Source organism: Camelus ferus, chromosome 29, assembly GCF_009834535.1.
Source record: "Camelus ferus isolate YT-003-E chromosome 29, BCGSAC_Cfer_1.0, whole genome shotgun sequence".
Lineage (NCBI taxonomy): Eukaryota > Metazoa > Chordata > Mammalia > Artiodactyla > Camelidae > Camelus > Camelus ferus.
In genome coordinates this window covers 3,504,182-3,529,409 of record NC_045724.1, presented here as the reverse complement: position 1 = coordinate 3,529,409, position 25,228 = coordinate 3,504,182, and the positions used below count along the sequence as shown (strand labels likewise).

The following is a 25,228-nucleotide window of genomic DNA, read 5'->3' as shown; positions in this document are numbered from 1 at the left end:
CGCCCCCTTGGCAACCACAAGTTTGTATTCTATGTCTATGAGTCTGTTTCTGTTTTGTATTTATGCTTTGTTTGTTTTTGTTTTTGTGTTTTTTTAGATTCCACATATGAGTGATTTCATATGGTATTTTTCTTTCTCTTTCTGACTTACTTCACTTAGAATGACATTCTCCAGGAGCATCCATGCTGCTGCAAATGGTGCTATGTTGTCAGTTTTTATGGCTGAGTAGTATTCCATTGTATAAATATACCACCTCTTCTTTATCCAGTCACCTGTTGATGGACATTTAGGCTGTCTCCATGTCTTGGCTATTGTAAATAGTGCTGCTATGAACATTGGGGTGCAGGTGTCATCCTGAAGTAGGGTTCCTTCTGGATATATGCCCAGGAGCAGGATTCCTGGGTCATATGGTAAGTCTATTCCTAGTCTTTTGAGGAATCTCCACACTGTTTTCCATAGTGGCTGCACCAAACTGCATTCCCACCAGCAGTGTAGGAGGGTTCCCCTTTCTCCACAGCCTCTCCAGTGTTTGTCATTTGTGGATTTTTGAATGATGGCCATTCTGACTGGTGTAAGGTGATACCTCGTAGTTTTGATTTGCATTTCTCTGATAATTAGTGATACTGAGCATTTTTTCATGTGCCTGTTGATCATTTGTATGTCTTCATTGGAGAATTGCTTGTTTAGGTCTTCTGCCCATTTTTGGATTGGGTTGTTTATTTTTTTCTTACTGAGTCGTATGAGCTGCTTATATATTCTGGAGATCAAGCCTTTGACGGTTTCATTTGCAAAAATTTTTTCCCGTTCCGTAGGTTGTCTTTTTGTTTTACTTATGGTTTCCTTTGCTGTGCAGAAGCTTGTAATTTTCATTAGTTCCCATTTGTTTATTCTTGCTTTTGTTTCTATTGCTTGAGTAGACTGTTCTAGGAAACAGTTTTGAGATGTATGTCAGATAATGTTTTGCCTATATTTTCTTCAAGGAGGTTTACTGTATCTTGTCTTATGTTTAAGTCTTTGATCCATTTTGAGTTGATTTTTGTGTATGGTATAAGGGAGTGTCCTAGCTTCATTGCTTTACATGCTGCTGTCCAGTTTTCCCAACACCATTTGCTGAAAAGACTGTCTAGAGAACTTCTTGTTTTGTGAATGCATTATATTTTCCCACACTTGTGATAATGAGGCTTCTGTAGTCTCCTGAGTGTTGTTGGGGTGCATGCGTGCACACGCATGCATGCAAACACACACACACACACACACACACACGTGAGCTTTGTGCCTCAGCCCCTTGAGGGTATGAACTGTGACTGATTCAGAGGCAACATGAGTCAATGAGGTAGGGATATAAAAATCCCTGTTCAGCCTATTTCCTCCCTAAGAAAACAACAAATTTGTAAAAGCTACTAAGACTGTCTAAGTAAGATTTAGAAAAGAAATAAATGTAGAAACATTCCATACCTGTTCATTTTCTACTTCATTTGGCTTTATGTAAAAAATAACTCATTTTTTTCACTGAACAGAGATATAAATGGAAATGGGTTCTTTCTAGAAGGAACTACTCTTTAACAGATGTGTCAGGAAGGAATGAATCTATGTTTATGTACAATGTTAGCAAGATGGGACAATTTAACCTTTTTTTTTCTCAATCAGATGTTGCTGAGCTAATGGATTTCAAAAATATATGTAAAAACAAAGGGAAAAAACTCTGAGGCTGAAAACTGACAACACCCAGATGAGAGATCATTCTATGAAAGTCATTAGTATATAATTTAAAGCTTTTGTTTTCTTTAAAAGAGAGCCAGCTGTTCTCACTTATTCTCAATTAAGCTAGTTTCATAACATTTAAAAATATTGTTAAAATAACTTAGCCTGTGGCTTTCATACCTTTTTTAACCATAACTTATAGTGACATAGACACTTACATTGTGCCCAGTATATGCATAAGTAGGTATATGTGTATTTAAAAAATAAGTAACAAAAATTTTGTAACAAAACACTTACCCTTACTGATGTGTGAGGCACACTGATATTTTTCTCTTCTAGTTTCTATGCTGGTTGTGACTCATTTAATTGAATTCACTATTCCTGAATGGATTGCAAGCGGCAGCATGAAAATCATTTATCTAGATGAACCTGTTCACCAGGGTAGGTTTCCCTTTCCCAGGCTCCCTGACAGAAGGTCAGAAGACTGTTTGCACATAGTCCATGATGCTGGTGCCTCACCAGGCTGTCCACTGTGGCCCTCCCACTAGGACTGGGAACCACTTTCCAAGGAGGAAACTGCTTTCCTCTGATCTCCAGGAGTTGGCCCCAGTGCCTCCTCCGTCTCCTCCCCTCCCTCCCTCCCTTCCCCTCCCTTCCCCTCCCTCTCCGCTCCCACCTCCCTCCCTCCCTCCTTTCTTTCCTAAGGACTTTACTAAGCGCTATTCTATGTCTGAGACCGTGCCGTGTCCTGTGGGCATCAAGACTGTTAGGATAAAGCCTTGTTCTCCAAGGATGTTTTATTCCAGGAGATGTGTCTGCAGTTCAAAAACGGGGTTTACAGGTGAGTGTCATTTTGCTGGACAATATAGAGGCAGTCTTATTCCTTGTCCCTATAATAGACATTAGGATATGTAACTTCAGCCTCTCTGGAATTAATTTTTCCCCATAATTAAACATCCTCAACATCTACACATTTCCTTTTGAAGCTACTCTTTCTTAAAATGGAAGAATAATTTATATGCAGTGAAATATGCAAATTTTAATGGACAGTGAGATCAATTTTGACAGATGCCTGTGGAACTTCCCTAGTAAGAAAAACTCTATCACCCTACAGAGTTCCCTCATGCCTCCCCCTAGTCAAAATCTTCATCACATTTCCCCACCAGAAGCAATCATTAGTCTGATTTGTATTATTATAGAATAATTTTATTTCTAAAATTATCCTTTTACTGTGTTCTTGGTCCAAGACTCAACCCTTACCTCTTACCCCCTGGAAGATACTCTAATTTGTCAAAGTCCTTCTTAAAGCTGGTTATTTGCAAGATTTGTTAATACAGATGCAGTTGAACTAATCAAGGAAACTAATATTATTTTAAATTTAGGTTAATATACATAAATCTGTTGACTCACATGGAGTTTGAGGTCAACTAAAACCCCCAGGTATTAAAAAAAAGTTACAAAACTATTACTCTTTTATATTTGTAGTGTTTAATTTTAGGACTAAATTCAAGATTTTACTTTTATGCTTGTGGAAGTTAATCTCGGCTTTGCTCATTGTCTCAAATATTCAGTTAATTTCCAGTCTTGTAATCTAACACGTTTTAAATGATTCCTTCTTGCTTTGTGTCACCTGCCAATTTGAAAATCACATGGTTTATATTTTCATTAAGATCTTGATGGACATTTAGAACAGGATATGTCAAGAGAAGAGTCCTGGGTATGATACTGGACAGAACTCGAGTTTCCTACGGGGGTCTTGAGTTAACCCAGCACTGAGATTTGCCACCCGGCTTCTGCATCTTCATCCTGCCCACCACAGTCTCGGTGATGTGTTTTCAAGGCATATCATTCTGGCTGAGTTACATCATGGGGAATCCCATCCAGCTCCTGGCTTAAAATCCATCAATATGCTGATATGGCTCCAGCTTGGACCTCTCCCCTGAACGCAGATTTATTTATCAAACTGCCTACATGACATTCCATCTGAAGTCTCTCACCTCAAACTGACACATCCCCTAACAGACTCTATTTCTACCCTCATCACCCTACACTTACTCTAAAAATTCGTACTTTGGAAATGGCATCTGGGTTCTTCCTGCTCCTCAGCTTAAATCCTGACTTCTTCCTGAATTCCTTTCTCCCGCTCTGTCTCACTCGCCTCACACAATCACACAGCAAAAACCGTGGCTCCCCCTTTGAACACATCCAGTTTTCACCACTTCTTAATGCTGCTCCTACTGTTCTGGGTCTGGTCACCACCATCTCTTCGATAGATGGTTACCTTCCCTTTATTTATTGATTTGTAAATTTCTTTTTTTTTTGAATTGAAGTATAGTCAGTTTACAATGTGTCAGTATGTGCAGCACGATGTTTCAGTCACACATACACATACATATGTTCCTTTTCATATTCTTTTCATTACAGGTGACTACAAGATACTGAATATAGTTCCCTGTGCTATACATTATAAACTTGTTTATCTATTTCATATATAGTAGTGAGTATCTGCAAATCTCAAACTCCTAATTTGTCCCTTCCTACCCCATTTCCCCCTGGTCAACATAAGTTTGTCTTCTATGTCTGTAAGTCTGTCTCTGTTTTGTAAATAAGTTCATTTCTGTCTTTTGATTACCCTTTTTCGAACCTCCCTGACTTCCACACTTGCTTCTATTCTCCACACAGCAGGAAAAATAGTCCCTTTCAAACAGATCTCAAATAAGACACCATCTGCTCAAGACCTTCAGTGGTTCCTACATCTCAGAACACAACCCAGAGTAACCTCCAAGGCCCTTCATCAGCTTGCCCCCGACTCACTCTCTTCGTTTTTTGTTTTCCTCTGACTACTCTTGCTTTCCATCACTCTGTCTTTGCTCCAGCTGCCCACCCTCCTGTAATATCCTGTCTCTGCCCATCCCTGCTTTCCTTCTCCAGTGTCAGCCTGGCTCACTCCCTTGCTTCCGGTAGCCCTCTGTTTGAATAAATGCTCAACGGCACTTCATCAGAGACGACCTCTTATGCCCAGTGCCACCCTCATCCTCCTTAATCTGTTTGATTTTGTTCTTAGCATTATCATATGTTATATATATTTTTTTCATTTTCCTCCTCTTTTGGAATGTAAACTCCATGTGTGCAATTATTTGTTTTCAACTGTTGTACTCCTAGTGGCTAAAATGGTGCCTGGGACATAGTAGAAACTTAATACATGTTCACTGAATGAATGAATTAAATAGATGAATCAGTGGATGCCACACGCAGAATGAAGTGTTAAGTGAGAAAAACTTACATGTAGTACGATGGATTACAAAGAGGATAGTAACGCTGTTGGTAAGAATGTAATTTAGTGCAGCCATTATAGAGAACAGTATGGAGATTCCTTAAAAAAACTGAAAATGGACTTACCATATGAGCCAGCAATTCCACTCCTGGGCATATATCTGGGGGAAACTCTAATTTGAAAAGACACATGCACCCCAATATTCACAGCAGCACTATTTACAATAGCCAAGCCATGGAAACAGCCTAAATGTCCATTGACAGATGACTGGATAACGAAGTTGTTTATATATATATAATGAAATACTACTCAGCCATAAGAAAGAGTGAAAGAATGCCATTTGCAGCAGTAAACATGGACCTAGAGATTATCATACTAAGCGAAGTTAAGTCAGACAGAGAAAGGCAAATGTCATATGATATCACTTGTATGTGGAATCTAAAAAGATGGCACAATTGAACTTATTTACAAAACAGAAGCACACTCACAGACATAGAAAACATGCTTATGGTTACCAAAGGGGAAAGTGAGGGGAGAGATAAATTGAGAGTGTGGGATTAGCAAATATAAGCTACTATATATAAAATAGATAAACGCCAAGGTCCTATGGTATAGAACAGGGAACTATATTCAATATCTTATAATAATGTATAGTGAAAAAGAATATGAAAAAGAATATACATATGTATAACTGAATCACTATGCTGTACAACAGAAACTAACATAACATTGTAAATCAACTATAATTAAAAAAAAGGGTAGTAAAAAACATTTAAAATGTTAAAAATTTCTTCTTTATATGTTTTTTTCTTTAAAAAGGCTTCTAAATTTGAATTTGGCCATCTAAAAAAATCTAAACCCAAAGCATTTGTAATAGGAGACATAATTAGGCATGATTCTCTGATTACCAGGCCAATCCAGAGCTAATCTGGGGACTGTCTTGTCGTGGGTTGCCAGGGCTGGTTCACAAATGGGGAATGACATATGCAGTAGCAAAGACATAGAGCTGGAGAATTTAATTATATTTAAATTCGTGCAAGAGGAGCCTGAGGAACTCTTCTTTGACACCAATTAGGAGAGGAAGGCTTTTAAAGAATAAGTCATCTGCTGAAGAGAGACCCATAGTTTACTTGACTCTAATTTCTCATAAATTCTCCAGGTTATGTTAAACCATCAAGGCAAAAAAAAAAAAAAAAAAAAACCCCTCAAAAAACCCATAAATGCTATATACAGCAAGAGCTTTGATGTTTACAGAGAAATTGATGTGGTGTCCTTCTATGAACTGGAAAAGCACTTGCCTTGAACAAGTCTGACTTTGCTGATGATGCTGAAGTTCACGTCCACGGTGAGGGCTAACTGCATCGTGGTTGGCAGGGTCTCAAGGAGATCAGACTCATCTTCGCAAAGATAAACACGTCAATCCACAAAGCAGCATAATTAATGAAAAAAAATGCCAACGTTCAAGAAACATTTAGGAAAAGTGACAGGAAGAAAATGCCAACTCTCTTTTATAAATAAACAGCTGCATCTCAGTCTGTCTTTTCGTTACTTCTATTGGACGTTCAGACTCATCACAACAGCGCTATTACTTTCGTGAAAGAAAAGAAGAATGTTCGCTCTTGGTGACATAATAGTTCTGAATAATTCAGAACGTTTGTGTTTGCTGAAACTTTAGACGTAAAGTGTAGCGATGAGAGGACAAAGGCTGGCAGACAAACTGGGATGGGAAAAGGGTCTAGAACTTATCTTCTGATTCTGCAGGTCCCAGCCCTGACGTCCGAGGGCTGGCAAAGCATAGCAGGTGGCTTGCAGAGCCCTGTCGCGCTCTCATTTGATCCTCATGACAGCCCTAAGGTAAGTGTTCTCATCCCTGCTTTCCAGAAAGGAAAACGCTAAAGCAGAACTGCCTCTCAGAGAGCCTGTAAGCGGCTTGCTCCTTCGTGCATGATTGGTGGGTGGCTGAGCTGGGGATGGGCTCTGAAGAAGAAATGTGCTAAGTGAGTCCATTCAAATGATTGCTTTCACTGGCTCATACTCAGGGAAGCTTGTGAATACATTAAAGACTTTTTCCACGTGTGACTTAAATGAAGGGTCTTCAGGCTGGTAAAATGTTCCACGAAAACACTGCCCATTCTTAGACTACAGTGTATACTCTGGGTTTCTGAGAGTTGATAATTTTTGATGTTTTCTTACATCCATTTAGAAAAGAAAAAAAATATTTCTATCTTATATCCTTATTTTGATTCCAATATTGATTCTAAATATGAACATCCTTTCTGTAAAAACACAGCTCGTGGTTTCTGAGGGCTAGTTCTCGCCTACACCGAGGATGCCCTCGCGCAGAGCTGTGGGTGCTCAAGAAAGAGATGTGTTCTCTGGTCATTCAGATTCAAAAAGAGGTTCTAAGCCTGTGGCTGGAGTCTCGCACGAGTGGCAGAAAGGAGGAAGACCCTACCATCAACAGCCAGTGGTTCTCATCTGCTTTTCAGAACCTTTGTGATTTGGAAATTGCTTTGTAATTTGCATCCTGGAGCCAGAAGCCTGTTTGGCTTCTCAGTAGCATGAATTCCTGTTTTTCTATGGTGAGGTGCAAACTGAAAGATGAATCTGGTTATTGTCAACTAGCGCTTTATCTTTAACTTACTTTAGATCCTTTAGTAAAAAACATGTTTTAACTCCAGTGTTACAGGACTGACAGTAGACACCGTGGATGATTAAGGGTCTCTTGGAGGAGAGTGTGTGCCCTGCGGCAGGCTGGAAGTGACCTGAAGGAGCTGTGCCTTCTGAGTGCTGTGCTCTGGGAGGAGACAGATACTGCAGAGATAGCAAGGGTTTGGAGGAGAACAGATGTGCTTCTGAGTTCCATTTAGGCCATTTGAGCACTCTGCGCCCTTGGCCAATTTCTTCAGTTAGGAGCCTCCATTTCCTTGTCTTCTAAAAGGGACTGATGACACCTAATTTTCTCAATTCTTTTTTTTTTTTTCGGAGGTGGGGTGGCAGTGAAGATTATATGAGGCAAATATGTGTAATATCTAGCATCTGGTAGGCACTGAATAAAATTTAGCCTTTGTTCTTCCAGGATTTACATAACAAGTAAATTATGTCTGGATAGTCAAGAAAAAAAATCCCATGGAATTAAATGAATGCATTAAAGATTATTTCCTTGTTTCCCAGTCTTTTGTTCTGATTCAGTTAGTCTCTGCTTCTGCCTTACAGGATTTTCATTATAGGACACGGTTTACGGGGATTTAGTCAGTCATTGCCAGGCTTACCTAGCATTCTTTGCGAGTCCCACGTATATTCATACCAAGTCCGGACCCGATTCTGCACAATCTTAGGGATGGAGTAAGTGTTCATGTAGGCGACGGTATGATCCATGCAGGCACGGAAGTTGTTCTGATTGGCTGTAGCTGCCCCAATGACATCTTGCATCTAGAGCCACAAATATGAGGGGGAGGGTATAGCTCAGTGGCAGAGTGCATGCTTAGCACGAGCAAGGTCCTGGGTTCAATCCCCAGTACGTCCATTAGAACCACAAATATGGTCACTCCACACCCGGAAGGTGAAGTGGAGAGTCACTATAAGCCCGATTGAATTGAGTCCTCACGTGACACATCCCGTTCTGATGCTGACTACTCGATTTTTAACACGCTGATACTGGGGCCTCATTTCAACCATTTACCTAAAATATTGGGCAAATCAGATCCTCTTTCTGACCCAATAAGGAAAACGGAACCAGTCCTAACCTAACGTGTGACGTTTTTGTGAGGATCCAGGCACGCAACTTTCTTTGCAAACTTGAATATTACTGCAAAGACCTTAGTTGATATTTTAAAAGTGTTACAGCCTGTGCTTATGCAAGAAATGTGCAAAAAGAGCGGAGCCATTACCTGGCAGAATGGCTACTTCATTTTGGTGAGTCTCGCGTTGAAAGCATCCTTCATAGATTTTGCAGTGACTGGCTCTGTAGGCTCGATTTATCGTGAAATTGCAACTTCTGTACTTCCCTTTGTGTTGTTCAGACAGATAAAATCAAATCTCATCATGCTTAAGGCACAGGATTCAGCAGAAGCTGAAATGTGCTGAAATGACCGAAGCATCCTCTGCTGCCGTGACAATACTTAAGGAACTGTCAGGTTTTAGTTCTTGGATGTTTATAACTCAGCCATAAAAACCCACTCTAGGTTAAAAGCTGATCTTTAAGGTCTCAGCACATAAAAAGATATATAGCTCGACTCTTCCTCTCACATAGAGGGAAGCAAGTGGCTGTAAATTTGCTTTGACTGCGGGTTCATAACAGGGAGGAAAACCTGGACCTCACTTCCGTGCTCTTAAGACGTTGCTCATTCATTTCAGCAGCCGAGGCTTTTCTGCGTAGGGAAAAACGACTCATTCTTTGAGGTCTAGATTAAATGGCTCTTTGATTGTGATGCCTTCCTCAGTTTCCATTTTTAGTTAGTAAGTTCTGTTTGTCAAAAGTGTGTGCTGAGGAGTCACACAGAGAGTCAAACTGGATATGCCTTTTTCAGTGTCCAGCTTACTCCTTGAGGGCTAGTCTGAATATTCCGCCAACCTCAGTTCCTAGCTCTCCTTTTTCTAAGCCCTTCTTGACAGATGGTGAACATCACTGAGTTCCCGAGGGCCTTGAGCATTGAGATGTTAGAGGTTGGGCTGGGAGATTTAATAGAGTTTTAAATTGGGACGCAAGGACAATTAAAATCATTATTGATCGGGGTTGAGGGCCGAGAATTTGTGGTGACAGTAATCTGAGTGGTTTATGTGCCACGCTGGGTTTTGGTGGTGTGGGTGAAGAGGACGTGTGCCCCAGATGACGGGAAGGAAATGTCAGTCTCTGTGAGTTGCATGTGAAATCAGAAAATTGCAGTTAAAATGCGGTGATCACGTCCTGGGTGGAGTTCTCGGTGTGCGCAGGAACCTCATACTCAATGTAAAGGCAAGTTTGGTGTGGTGTATAAAGCAGCCCTTTCAAAGTTTTACGTGCATGTGAATCACCTGACAATCATATTAGAATGCAAATTCTGACTCAGTCGATCTGGGGTAAGGCCTGAATTCTGAATTTCCCCGGGGATGCTTCTATTGTTAGTCTGAGCAGAATTTAACCGGAGCTGGGCATAGTTTTTCAATTTTGTAAAAACTGCCTTGAACATAGTAAGGGCTACATGCATGTTAGATTTTACTATTTTTATCATCCATATATATTATATGGCCTTATCATACCACTATCTGGATTACATGAATGAATTAGGGATGACTCTTAAGTTTTCTAAACTGGAGTTTTCTCAGCCACAAAACTGAGAAAACATTGAAGGGGCTGTGGCTACCTCACATAGATTTTTATGAGAAGTCACGAAATAATATGAGTTTTGCCATTTATATTCAAATTAATTGCATTTCTCTACAAGCCAGCTTCCTATTTTCAATCACTGTTAATGCAGTCTCCCCAGCTATTAAGATTATGGTAATTTATACTTAAAATTTTTAACTGCTTGGTGTTCACCTTAAAGCCTAAATATTTCTCAGTAGAGTTTGCTTTACAATCTCTCCACTCGATTACCGTGTTCGGGCTGAAGGTGCCATATCCCTGAGGATCTGCATTAACTATATTTTAAAATTTTCTGTACTTTGATGCTTTGATATCTGGACTACCCCTCCTAGAGTTGGCTAGCTCTTAAAGACAGCAAACAACGCTGCTGGGAGCGCTCCTTCCACGGCAACATAGGCGATCCAGAGCCCACATCCCAATCGACAGCCTTCTTTGTATTCCAGGCTACTATCCACCTGCCCCACTCACCCCAGGGCCAGGAACCAGGCAACTAGATCCAGCCCCCACACCCCAAAGCCTGCTGAAATTATCCAAACTAGCCGATCTTGAACCCGCTTACCCTGCGTCACCAGCTCCTTCCCTGGTGCTTCCCTGTGGAGCCCCCTAGGCAGGGTGTGACCCCTCCTGGATCTGTCTGTGTGACAAGCTATCTTTTCAATGTCAATGGCCTCCTGATCTGCTGACCTCATCATCCCTAAATGATAATAAAACCTATATTTTAAAACAGTGTAATCTCTCTAATTCATAGTGCATCTTGATTAATCTTCCTTAAATCTCTTCTTTGTTCAAAATCCTCCCCTGGCTGACTTCCTGTTGCCCTTAGGACAAAGTCTGGCATCTTTAGTTTGACATTCAGAGCCTCGTCCTTACCTCTAACCTTATTTACAGGGGTCCTTCCCTCTAGCCGGTCAGGTATTTCCTCAACACACGTCTTGTGCTTTTTCATTGGCATCCCTCACACACTGTTTCTGACTGACTGAGCTATCTGTCTACAACTGCTGAATCCTATCTGTTTTTTTAAGATGTTGCCAATACATTCTCCTCCATGAAACCTCCAGAAGCCGTCCTTTTTCTGATCTAAAACAGAGCCTTCAAACGCTCCTCTGAAACTTAGCATGGCTAGAAGCCCCTTGACATTCATGGATGTAGGACTTGAGTTTTGACTATTTGTGATCACATGTTATACAGAATACTTTTCATTGCTAAATTTTGTGAGAGCATGGGTTTTATTCATAACCACTGCGAGCGTAATGAGTGACAACCAATCATTTATCCAGTGGGAATAATCATTTTCTGATTTCGTCTAACTGTTTACCCAGTACACAAATCTCAACATGGCTTTTTGCTCTCAAACATATTGTATGGAAAGTACCTTCCAACGAAGTATAACTTCTAAAGATGTTATGCTGTCAAGCTTTTTATTTCTTGCGAATCCAGGAATTCACAAAGGTGTTGGGCTCTGCCCCTTGCAAATGCCAATTGCCTTGCAATGGAGTTATTTCTGCATTTGTTTTACTTTCTTACTAGACTGTGAGTCCTTAGGAATAAGGACAAGGAGATGCCATAATAAGCATTTATGAGTCAATGATTTATTAATTAAATTAACTTAGGTGGTATTTGGTAGCCTCTGGTTTAAATGACCTCTGAAGTTGATTTTAACCTAGGGATTTTATGACAATATTTGAAGTTTAAGTGAAAAAGAGAGCTTCTATAGGTTTTCAGGAAACTCCAAGTAAGACTGTTAACTTAGAAACTTGACTTTCTCCGAGAGTCTAGCCTGATGCTCATTGTGTATGGGTCTTCTGAAAGATTTAATGGTTTAAAAATTGAAAGGCAATGTTCACCCATTCGCATCCCCCTTCAGTTCATTAAAATAGATGAAAGTTAGTTAAAAAAAAAAAAAAACACCAGATAGATTTTAATGTTTTCCTCTGTAAAATTTATAAAGACTTGTTAGCCTTTCAAAAATGACGGCGTTACGCACCTAGGGATTCATGTCTCAACTTACCTGACCAATTAAGCTGGAGAAAACAAACACTCCAGAAAAAAAATTCAACAGCTGAAAAACAATTTCAAATGTGGTTTGTGGTTCTGGAAGGCCTCCGATGGTAATTAAACTCCGAACCGCCCAATAATAACACCTCAGGTACCTGTGGAAAGCGGAGACACACACGTTGCTTTTCACTGTAACAGTGGAATACCGCTATGCTTGGGGATACAGATCGCTACTAGATTTTAGCACATTTTCTCTTAATCAGGACTGTCTTTCTGTAGGCAGCGTTAGCAAATACCACGTGTGCTAATGGATGGGTCTTAATAAACATTGCAAGATGACTGAACGAACCCAAGGAAGATATTTACTAGCTGTTCTGCTTATTTCTCCCTGCAGCACAAGTCACCCTAAAATTCGCTGGTATCAAATAGCAGCTATTTTATTAGGCTCACAATACTGAGTTGGGTATTTGTGAAAGGCTCCCCCGAGATGGCTTGTCTATGCTCCATGAAGAGCAGAGCCTCGGGTGACTTGCGAGGCTAAAGATAGCTGGGAGGGCTTGACGGAGGCCAAAAGTCTGAGGCTTTGACACTCATTGTTGACTGGGCTCCTCTGTTCTCCATGTCATGTCTGTTTGGAAAGCCCAGGGTGTCTTCTCTCATAGTCGGAGCCTGGGCTGGCATGGTGGCAACAACGGTGGGGGTGGCTGGGTATCACTCTGTTTTTCTCATTCAGCCTCTCAGGACGACTAGCTCGGGCTTCCTTCCAACACGGATGTCTTAGCGTAGGTGGCCTTCTTGCCTGGTGGCTGCTTTCCCCCAGAGTAGCCGTAGCCCAGGCAGTAGCTGTGAGGCTTCTTAAAACTCAGAAGCCCCATAACGTCCTAATATCCCGCCACATACATTTGCCAAGCAAGTCACCAAGACCAGCCCAGATTCAAGGGCAGAGATAACTGAATCTCTCTCTTAACAAGAGGAGGAGCTAAGAATGTGAAGCCGTGTTTTAACAGCAACCACCCCAGTGATGCATGAGGGACATCACAGAGATCAAGGGTCTTTATGGAAGTGGGAGAGCCCTTTACAGTTTAGAAACAGTTATTTTTTTACTGATAAAAAATACCGCAGGTAGCCATAACACCTCCTCTCTCTTTTCTGCCCACATCTTATAATATTGACTACACAAACCACAGCAGAGACCGAGGAGAACTGAGTTCCTTAAAAGGAAAAGTCCTCTTGGCTGTAATACATAATTTACTTAGAAATTTAGTCTTGAAGAAAACCAGGTATGTCCAGAAATATATTTGATAAAGATTCTGTACTTAACCTGAGCAATTGCAAATGGAGAGACAGATCATTACAGGCCAGATAGGAAGGAAATCAGGAGCCAAGGCAATAGAAAAGAGATGATAAAGACAAGGGCTGGACCTGTAAGATTGACTTAGCTACGTTTGGTTAAGGGTTCCATGGAGTCTAGAGTGAGGTGGGGATAGAAGTTAGTCATACAGTCGCATTGTACATACACGTATGTTTATGTAGTCATTTTTGGGCACAATTAGGTGTACTATTTGGTGTGTTCCATACAGCTCTGATAACATGGTCAAGATCAGGCGTTTCCGCTAAACCCTTAAACACAAAGATCCTGTGGATAGAGAACATCTCCGGACGTTGTTATAGACAGGCGTTTACATTTAGTGGACGCCAGCTAGGCTCCGAAAAGCAGCACCTTTTGCAGAATCCGGCCCCAGTCAGGCTTTTATTTCTGTCTGAGTGTGCCACAAGCACGTTTGCCCTTTACGCAACTGTGTGTTCGCCTTGGAACAAGGGTGGTCTTTTGCTTGTGAAAATTGATTCCAATTGTCAGATCTTCAAATAGTCAGAAGTTGAGGTTTACAGAGAAAGAATCAAACTTCAGTTAGAGTCAATATTCAAATGGAAACAAATCTCGAAAGAAATCACTCGTTTTGAAATTCAATACCTTTTGAAGGGTGTGAGTTTTGTTTGTTTTACCTGGTGGAGGATGTAGGAGCAGAAAGGTAATTAAAGAAAAAAGAAAGATAATTAAGTCTTTGGTAGGGTTTGAAACCACTGTGCCAAGAGAATAAAAATATTTCTACTCTGTGATTTTTTTCTAGCAGGCTTCCTTGGACTTAGAAACATTAGAGTAAACTTAATGTCAAAGAGAGCCACCTTGAAGAAATCCACCTTCATTTCATGGATTGCACTTTTAACTTTTCAATTCCAACTTATAATTTCTTGTTACCTGATTTAGTTTGAGCACGGGTCCTGGACCTGTGGGTCTCTTGGAATTAAGGAAATTTATTGACCCCAATATCATCCAAGAGTGGGACAGGGACCAGATTCTCAATCAGTGTGGCCAGTTCCAGTGTGAATGCTGGGATTAATATTCCTTGCAGAGTCACTCTAGTGTTAACGGGAACAAGCGTACGAATTATTTTCTCTCATTTTCTTATTTAAGGGTGTTAAAAAAATAACACTTAAATGTAAAACGTAGGCATTGATTTTCCAGATCTGAAGGGTTAGCCTTGAGCTAGTTTTCCACCCTGATGATTTGAGGTTTATTTTGGGTGTCTTTTCTCAGTCATGTCTTACACCCAGACGTGCACAACCAAAGGTAAGATTTGTAATTTAATTAGATGGCATCTTACTGATTTTCTAGGATTAGCTTAATTAGTCAAGTGTGTCCACCTCTGATATTTACACCCCAGGCAAACAGATCTTTTCAAGGAGATTCTATCTGGTTGATTTAATACATGAGCTATCTAATAGGCTGCATATATACAGCCTCAAGTTAAAGCATTAGGGCAGAATTTGACATAAACCATAAAAAAAAAAAAATTAGCATGAAGATAGGAATTCTTCCTTTGTGAAACAAACACGACATGAAAGTTTCTCCCCAACATTCTGTTCTGAAATATTTCAAACAAACAGAAAAAAGGGAAGAATTGCACAGTGAATGCCCATAAATCCATGACCTAGATTCTGTTACAAACATTTCACTTTACCTGCTCTGTCACATATCCCTACACTTTTTCATACAACAACCCATCTTATTTCTTGGATGCATTTCAAAGTCATTTGCAGACAGGAAGATACATTTTTTTTTTCTACCTGAGATGAGTTTTGCCTGCTCTAGAATTTCCCATAAATTCCACAGTACCCACACATTTGTGGAAGATGATTTTCACTCACAACACTGTTGTTGAGATTTAGCCCCGTTGTTGTGTGTGTCAGAAATTTATTCCACTTTATTGCTGAGTAGTATCCAGTGCGTGAATGGAGCACAGCACGTTTACGCATTCTCCGGTGCATGAACGCCGCGGCTGTCTCAAGTTTTTGTTTCTTATGAATAGACATTCTCTCAAAACACTTATAGAAGTTTTTAAGACATATATTCTCATTTCTCTTGGGTAAATATTTAGGCTTGGAATTTTTGTTTTTAAGGTAGGTGTTATGTTTAGTTGTAAAAAAAACTGTCAGATTTTTACCCCTCCAATAATGTATGAGAATTCCAGTTGCTTCCTACCCCAAGATTTGCTGTTATCAGTGTTTTTAATTTTCACTATCATGGTGGATGTGTAGTGGCACATGCAACTTTTAAAAGTCCCCAACTCAATAGTTTTTTTTTTTGATGCTAATTATTTTATTTTATTTTTTTAATTGAAGTACAGTCAATTACAATGTGTCAATTTCTGGTGCACAGCACAATGTCCCAGTCATGCATATACATACATATATTTGTTTTCATCTTCTCTTTCATTAAAGGTTATTATAAGATATTGAATATAGTTCCCCTGCGCCATACAGAAGACATTTGATTTTAGTCTACTTTTATATATAGTGGCTAACATTTGCAAATTTCAAACTCCCAAATTTATCCCTTCCCACCTTCTTTCCCTGGTAACCATAAGATTATTTACTATGTCTGCGAGTCTGTTTCTATTTTGAGGAATCTCCATACCGTTTTCCACAACAGCTGCACCAAATCACACTCCCACCAGCAGTGCAGGAGGCTCCCTTTTCTCCACACCCTCTCCAGCATTTATCGTTTGTGGACTTTTGAATGATGGCCATTCTGACTGGTGTGAGGTGATACCTCATTGTAGTTTTGATTTGCAGTTCTCTAATCATTAGGGATATTGAGCATTTTTTCATGAGCCTATTGGCCGTTTGTACGTCTTCATTGGAGAATTGTTCGTTTAGGTCTTCTTTCATTTTTGGATTGGGTTGGTTTTTTTGTTTGTTTGTTTGTTATTAAGTTGTATGGGCTGTTTATATATTCCCCAACTCAATACTTCTTGAGTGGGCCTTCTTAACTACCTCAATCCATCTCAGTTCTAGGTTTCAGTAAATTTATCATGGAAGACACTGAATGTGGAGGAGAACTGTCTCATTACAAGATAAACTCCTCAGACAGAGAAGCCCACAAACAGCTTTGGGGGCAGAGCTGGGGCACAATGATGCTGGAGGCAAGGACCGCACCTGCCTGGGTGGGTGGAGGATGAGTGAGAGCTCCCAGGCCCACTTGGGTGTCCCCGGGGCTGCAGAAGGCATCTGTCCAATGGGCTCCCTACAGGCAGGAAGTGCAGGGACAGGAAGAAGGTGGAAGGGGACCACGGTACAGCCAGGGCTGAGGAAGGCACGTCCAGGGGTGACCCAAGCGAAATGAGACACATCCACACCGGGACCAAGGAGACTGCAAGAATAAGGGGTCTCACTGCCTGGAATTTCAAAGACTTAGTGCCCTAGAAAGTCCAACCAGCCAGATGAGAAAGGGCTGGGCGCATACCCCTCATGCCCCCAACACACACACACACACAAACACACACACACACAGGGCACTATCACAGTGGCAGGGCTTAGCAACAACAACAAAACAAGAAGATAAACTCTTCACACAGGTATTACACAATAGGAGCTCAGTGATGTTAGTTAAATGATAAGAAAGAGTAAGTGAATGGTTACGCAGACCTAGACCCACTGAAATAAGAACACAGGAAGACAGTACCTGTGAGCACATGTGTGTGATCTCCTCCCAGACCCCTGCTGTCATGCCGCCGGCTGCCTTTCATCTCTCTTCTGGCCCGCTGAATTCTGCTGTTCTGATGTGTTTTTGTTACCCTTAAAGGGTGTCTAAGTGTCTTTTTTTTTTTTTTTTTCCGGCCAGTGTCTGAGCTGAGGCACCTAGGGGACTCTGAGTTAACGCCTTCATCTGTGCTGGTCTCATCTTCTTCATTGTAAAATGGAGGGAGTAAGTTGTCCTGTTTCCCTAGCCCCGCGGTATGGAAATTCCGATGCCTTCTTCACCCCATCTAAAGCCACGATTCCCATGACAACCTTGCTTGGTTTTTTACCCTTTCTTTTGACTATCTATGTGTAAGAGATTGAGTCTAGGGATTTGCTAAGAGGTTTGTGCACGTTGGGAGATTTATGTCAGAAAATAAATAAATTAGGGTGTCTGTGGATAAAGGGACACTGATATTGGGAACCTTTCTGGGCACCACCTAACTTTAACTCCTTATGTTTTCCTTTTGAGCTAAGTAAGCCCTTTCCTACTTTGTAAAATTTCATAGTCTAATGAAGGATGCCATCTACTTAGTATAAATGAAAATGACTTCGTATCTGCTGTTGAAATGAACAGCCATTGTTATTCTAATGAGGATTAATGGAATAGTAATAAACTTGACTCTTATTTTAAATGTTCACAGTGCTCCACTTATGCCCCACAGTTGCTGCATAATTCTAACTAGGACAAAGTTTACAAGTCCGGTGATCTCATGAGCAACCTTCAATTTATAGGTCATCAGAAACCATCACAAAGGTTAACCAAAAAAACACTTTAAGCTTACGAGGTCAAATGGTAATACGAAGCAATAGAAAGGGCAAGTGATGTTCAAACACTGTGAGGAAAACGTAAGTATGTTAATAACTGTCATTTACAAATTATGTTTGTGTGTGTATATGCTATATATATAATATATACACTGCTTTTCAAGGCATTTTCTTTGTAAAGATGTGTCCCCAACAGCTGGTAACAGGATTATTGGAATTTTGGTTTTGAGCGAGAACCCTCCTGTCTAAAGGAGCAGAGTATGTGGGCTAAATGATACCAGAGCTGTGAAATGTATTGAAACTTGCTTTTTGGTCTTAAAAATGACCACTTTTTGTCATCTTTCCATGAGTGATTAAGAAGAATGAGTGGTTTCTTTTTCCAAAGAGGAAATGCAGACAGGCTACAGACACACGAAGAGATGATCCACATTGCTGATTATCAGGGGAATGTAAATCAAAGCCACAGTGAGCTGTCATCTCACACCTGTCGGAATGGCCATCGTCAAAAAGAACACAAATAAGAAATGTCGGCGAGGATGTGGAGAAAAGGGAACCCTTGTACACTGCTGGTGGGAATGTAAATTGGTGCAGCCACTGTGGAAAATGGTATGGAGGTTTCTCAAAAAGCTAAAAATAGAACTACCATATGACCCAGCAGTTCCACTCTTGGGCATATATCCGAAAAAATCAAAACACTTTTTAAAAAGTTACATGTGGCTCTCTCTCTTGCCTTCTGAGAGGGCCCGCACTCTGTCTGTGGAGTGTGTATCTCCTAAGCCTTTTTCCCTTCTGAGTGAGACAGACCCCACTCTGTCTATGGAGTGTGTCTCTGTCTAACTAAACTTGCTTTCAATAAAAAAAGTTACATAAACCCCAATGTTCATGGTAGCATATTTACAACTGCCAAGGAAAGAAGCTACCTAAGTGTCCATCAACAGAAGAATGGATAAAAAAGATGTGCTCTATCTATCTATCTACACAATGGAATACTACTCAGTCATAAAATAGAATGAAAATCTTGCCATTTGCAGCAACATGAATGTAACAAAAAAGAAGAAGATTCACAGATACAGAGAACAAACTAGTGGTTACCAGTGGGGAGAGGGAAAGGAGGAGCGGCAATACAGGGGAAGGGAATTAAGAAATACAAACTATAGATATAAAATAAGCTACAGAATATATGGCACAGGATGGGGAATATAGGCAATATTTTACAATAACTATAAATGGAGCATAACCTTTAAAAATTGTGACTCACTATAATGTACACCTGTAAATTACACTGTACAGCAACTATAATGCAATAAAAAATTTACAAAAAGAATGAATGGTTTATAATTCTTGGGTACAAGGTCCCATTTGTATCTGTTAAATCAAGCTTGTTAATTGGGTCTCAAATCTTTTATATCTTTACCAGTTGTCTTTGGTTGCTTGATTGATCAATCAATTGTTATGTCCCGATGTCTCACACTTGGATGGTATATTTGCCTATTTCTCTTCCTTTCACTAATTTTTGATTTATGAATTTCTTTGGTTCATCAGAAGTATTTTATTAGGTGCATACACATTTAGAATTGGGAAATATTAATGGTGAGTTGAAACTTTTACTATTATATAGTGACCTTATCACTTCCCTAAAATGATTTTTTGTTTTAAAGTTAATTTTGACTAATATTATTTGTCAATGTCTTTTAGTTGTGAATTTAGTCCATATTAATTTATTCTGCTTACTAATACACTTTACATTGTTTCTACTATCTGACCCTTTTTTCCCCTTCTACTGATTAAGAAGTTTTCTATTTCTATTCCTTAGTGGTTATCTTCCGACTTTACTCCAGCTTCAGTACACGCTTCTGTTTTTCAGACTTTGAGATTCTTTCTACTTTCTAGAGAATTAAGCAATCATTGAAAACTGTCATAATTACAATTTATCTAGAAACGTATCTTATAACAAGTAACTACAATAAGTAATATAACAAAAATGACAAGTAATTTATCTTCGTCTGTTTTAGAGAGAGTACTTTGGATATCGGGGCTGCGGCTGGAATTAAACGTCTAAAATACTTGCACACTTTAGCTTAAGTTTCTTATGGGTTGAAGCTGAGATTCTTTTCTTCTTGTTATAGTACAGATTTGGTTGTTCCTTCCTTTTTTCTCTACTCTCTCTCCCCTTTCCTGCCTTCTTTAAATACCCAACATGTACTGAGTGTATGTTACATACTTAACAATGTTCTAGGCACCAGGAACGAGATATATTCTCTAGCAATGCTGCAGAGTGGCACTGAGGTGTGAAAAGAGAAACAGCTCCACTTTTGCTGGATGGCAACTATACATTATTTTGCTGATCTGATAAAAGCAGTTATCAGACTCATGCATCTAATGATATTGAATTACACACTTCTAGGCAACATTTAATATAGTTGGCAACTTACTCAGTTTTCTGCATAAATTAGTTACTTATTTTAAACTAAGTACATACTTAGGTTAATTCATATTCTAAAGGGAATTACTTATAGATTTTCATTATAAACTTTCTTCTCTGTGTGTGTGTGTGTGTGTGTGTGTGTTTTCCCAATCCATGGGCCTTCTGACTTAAATTTTAAAAATCAGTTCTGGTTAAAAGTTCAAAAAAAATGTTATTACAAGCCCTCATTCACATCCTACTCAGCCGAGCTGGTGTGTAATTTTGTGCGGTATCGTCAATCCCTTTGCTCTGTCCTATAATTGCTTTCCTTCCCAAGGCTGCTGTGAGTTGCCCTTCAAAGTCCTGCTGGGACCTGCTATTTTCCAGTAAGGACATCGCCTTATCATATGCTCAATGTCATTTTATTGGAGCAGAAAGTTAGCAGAGGCTACTTTATGCCAGGCCGTTGCATCTACCAAAAGAAAATTTCGCTATTCAATAGCTCAGTGGCCATGACTGAGTCCCGATTCCACTGGACTAACATTTTCAAATGATCTCTTTTATTCTTGAGGTACTTGCATATCTAAGTGTCAAGTTTAATTTATGATCCTTGTTACTCTCTAAGTGTTTAATTGAGTTAGTGGTTATAGCTGGCTCAGAAACCCATAAAACCCTTCAGCAGTAAACTGATTAGCCACCCCACCTGCCCTGCAAATAATGAACATTGTTCATTGCTAACAATCAGCATTGGAGTTATTAAAAGTTACCTGACCATGCTGTTGTCCAAAGCAGAGGCTTTCAAACTTTTTTGATCGTGATCCGGAGTAAGGAATGCGTTCTCCAGGTCAGCCCAGGATACACACGCCCATCCCTACCAAGTGGGATGGACTCTGACATTTTCTGTTCTGTTCTCTATTCTAGAACATTTAACAACATACTGACCTACTAAGGAGTTTTGACTGCCCATTAATGGATTGTGATTTACTGTTTCAAAACTACTGGTTTAAGAAAACTGACATTGAAATGGAAAGTTATGAGGAATCAGCAAAAGTTTCCTTCAAAACAAGAACTCACTTGTTTCCTTCACCATCATATACCCATCGAGTACTTCCAATGCCTTCGTAGTCTGAAGCCCAATAATACAGACAGGCATTAATGTGCAGAGTAAACAGCAAGTATCCAGTTGTGCGAATGACTCTGTCAAGGACAATAAATGCAAAGTAAGGCTCATGTTGTTTCTGGAATATGGCCGATGTTAACGTTTTCTTTTCCTGAAACTCTCTGTGGAATCTCCTTGCTTTAAATTTGTGAGCTGTTAGCTCTCATTAGTACGGCAGAAAATGATGGTGCCGTCACATGGATTCTGATTGCAATGTCTTGACTGGGACTGACAGAGTGGAAAAAAAAAATTTTCGTTTTCTTTTCACAGATGGTATGAGTCAACTCCCTGAAAGACATGCCTCCAGGGTCACCTTTCCACGCTGAGTCCCATAAAATATACCACGCTGACTTCACTGGATGTCTCTGAAAAGCTCAAGGGACTTCAGGCTACGATTAACTGTAACTGGAGGTCTCTGGGCAAGTTAAGTTCAGAACAGCAAACGAATGAAAATTCAGATTAGAATGAATTGTCATGAGAGAGATGTAAAGTCAGCTTATGAAGAAAGAGCATGTTTCTCTGTCCTGGTTCTGACTGAAGCAGGTAATACGTCCTCTTTTTCAGTCCTATATTTTTCTAAAATCTAATGAAATTTTCATACTTTTGTCTTGCTTCAAAATGTTCAAATCTGTTTTAGCACATAACCCAATATTTTTTATTGCCCCAAATCTGAGATGATTCCCTTCTTTTTTCGCAGGAAGTCATATTCTTCCCCATCTGCTGTCTAAAATGTTGTGTTATTGCATCTCTCCCATACCCCTGAAGTACACCGAATTAGACTTTACCTGTAGATGTATGCCTTGTTCATTATAGACTCCAGGTGATGGTTAAACTCAAAAAATGAAGTATACTATGGAAAACAAGCAAAAGAAATCCCAAAGTGTGTTAGTCTTAAATACATCTATTTAAATATAGCAATATAAAATAGATTTTGTTTGTTACTGAAAATAATTCTACTCATGCCTTTAAGAAAAAACTAAGGTCTGTTTAGTGGTATTTTCCTCTGGGCAGTGCATTTTAGCAAGGTGCCAGATTTCCAGAGCTTCTTGCTTTATTTTATTTCTACCTTCTAGTTATAGTCTTGTTTGTAATGCTTGTTGAAAATCAAGCTTAAAAACATTTCTTTCCTTTTTCTTTTTAAAGCATAAAGTAGCATATTTTATTTTACAGTAATTAAAATCACACTCCCCCCAAAAACGAAAGTAAAATAGGAAAAGAATAATACATTGACGTCATAAATAGGTGTTAAGTCCTGTTACTCAACACTAACATTATTTTTAAGCAAGTTGCATTAAACATGTTTTAATTCAACAAAATTTAAAGTCCAGTAAACATTAGCATTGGTTATCTTTTTTTGACATTGTTCAAAGAGCCAGTGAGTTTATATGCATCCAATCCAAACAAAGTAGCTATTTGTCTCAAGGTTTTTTTTCTGTCTCTACTATATCTACCTGCATCTCAACTCATCCTCCCTGCGCTCACTCCTACCCACCTCTTCCTCTTTCTAATCTATAGATCGTAAAAGGCAAGAGCAAGAGCATGAAATCCAGAGCCAAATACCAGTCTCATCGCTGACATTTACTAACTGTGTGACCTTGGAAAAGTCACTTAATATGTTTGTACTTTGCTTTCTTCATCTGTAAAATGGGAACAATAACAGAGCGTGCTTCCTAAGCGGGTTGTGTGTAAAGATGAGTTAATGCATTTGATTATATACTGTGCTTGGACTCATAGGATCTCACGGACAGAAGGGGCTATTAGATATTACAGATTATTTAGTTCCAAATTTCATCCAGTGTAGCTATGGCTGTACAATTTCTTATATTTGAAATTAAAAAGCACCTATAACCGCAATGACTATTTAACTAGAAATATGCACAAATGCTTTGTTTTCCCCGAATTCCCGAGTGGGGAAAAATCCCTTAAACATTCAGATTTAGATAATTTCAATTTGTGGGAACTTGATATTGGGCTCTCAATAGACAGTTGCACAAAGGCATGTTTTAAAATTTAGCTTAAAATATTCACTGTAGAGGAAATTTATATTCTTCATTTGTTTGCTCATATATAATTTGGTTACAGACAAATGATACTTTTTTCCTAGAGAACTGTGCATTAAAATGACACACTTCTATGTGAAATGGCTGGACAACGAGGCTATGAAGAGATTAATGTTGGCTTTCAGGATCTCCTCCATTTAAAAAAACTAGTGAATATCGTGGGCTTTTGGATACCACAGGGATAAAGGGGGTGTGAAGGGGTGACACTTTACGAGCTTTTATTGTAATACCAGCCAAACCCAAACTCACAGGAACCTGATCCCCTCTGAAAGTTGGCTGTCTCTGAGCAGGGGGCTCCTGAAACATCCATTAGACACCAGATATTTTGAAAAAATTGTTGTTATTTTTTAACACCTATATTGTGACACTAGAAATTTGATGACGGACCATCAGCCACTAAGCTGCTTGGAACGTTAAGTTCTCCTCCATCTAGACTCACATCCAGTGGTCAAACCAGGGTCTTCAGGGCTGTCTTGAATGTCTGAGAATATAAAGTAAGGTCCTCCCTGACTTGGAAAAATCATGGGCATGGAAGGAAAGCCCTTTCAGCTGGAAGTTTATTTGCCCATCTGATTGTAGTAAAGAATTTTGAGTCAGAAAAATATGTGATAGTTTCCAGACACTGCCACTCACCAGCAGCGTCTGGACAGATTATTTTTTACTCTGCTAGTTCTCATTTTCCTCACCTCTAAGATGGGGTTGTTTAGAGGAATAAATGAGGTAATGAATATAAAGTTAACAAAATATGTAGCCCCGAGCGTGTGGTCAGCTAATGGCAGCTGTCGTGTCCTCAGGGTCCACCCGGGTGTCCAGGTTCCGCCATCTTGTCTTCCCAAGATGTGACAGAGATCACCTCTTAAAACTGATACAACTTTGGTGTTCCTTTTAAGAAGGTTGTCTTTGGACATGCAAGCTATCTGCTATTATTAAAGATTTATACACAATTTCACATCCTGACTCTCCTCAGATTCATTTTATGTACCTGATAAAACTATGAGTTATAAAATATTTATGTTTTAGAATCTTTTTGAATAGGTAATACGTTCACGTAGTCCAAAAGCAATAGGAAATATAGACCATCAAAGTTCCTTTCTCTTATTCCTGCCCCAATCCACTTTGACTTCCCCTCTGGCCTCCCATACACTCCTCAGTTAACCATTTTCATTAGATTTTTGGGGTAGTATTCCACTGTTTATGTAATACAGAAAAATAGAATATTTTCTCCTTTCTGAAACAAAAGTTAGTATTGTCCTATCAACTGTTCAGGAACTGGCTTTTTTTTTTTTTTAACTTAGCTTATCTTTGAGGTCTTTCCCTATCAGTTCACAGAAAACTTCTTTGTATTTATTTTTTTGCATTACAAAGTATTCTATTGAATAGATGTACTGCGATTTATTTAACTAGTTCCCTCTTGATGGACATTTGAGTTGCATCTAAGTATGTA

General features: G+C 39.5%; 1 protein-coding gene across 1 annotated transcript in view; it reads right to left on the bottom strand.

Moving 5' to 3' along the window:
• The window catches only part of CNGB3 (cyclic nucleotide gated channel subunit beta 3), a 110,005-nt gene that overhangs the window by 31,118 nt on the left and 53,659 nt on the right, over nt 1-25,228 (bottom strand). The window contains exons 9-14 of the mRNA XM_032469998.1: nt 22,510-22,574; nt 21,640-21,762; nt 12,328-12,469; nt 8,248-8,407; nt 6,281-6,372; nt 3,699-3,704 (exon numbers count right to left, since the gene is read on the bottom strand). Of these exons, the coding sequence (XP_032325889.1) occupies nt 3,699-3,704; nt 6,281-6,372; nt 8,248-8,407; nt 12,328-12,469; nt 21,640-21,762; nt 22,510-22,574 (588 nt within the window). The remainder of the gene's footprint in view (nt 1-3,698; nt 3,705-6,280; nt 6,373-8,247; nt 8,408-12,327; nt 12,470-21,639; nt 21,763-22,509; nt 22,575-25,228) is intronic.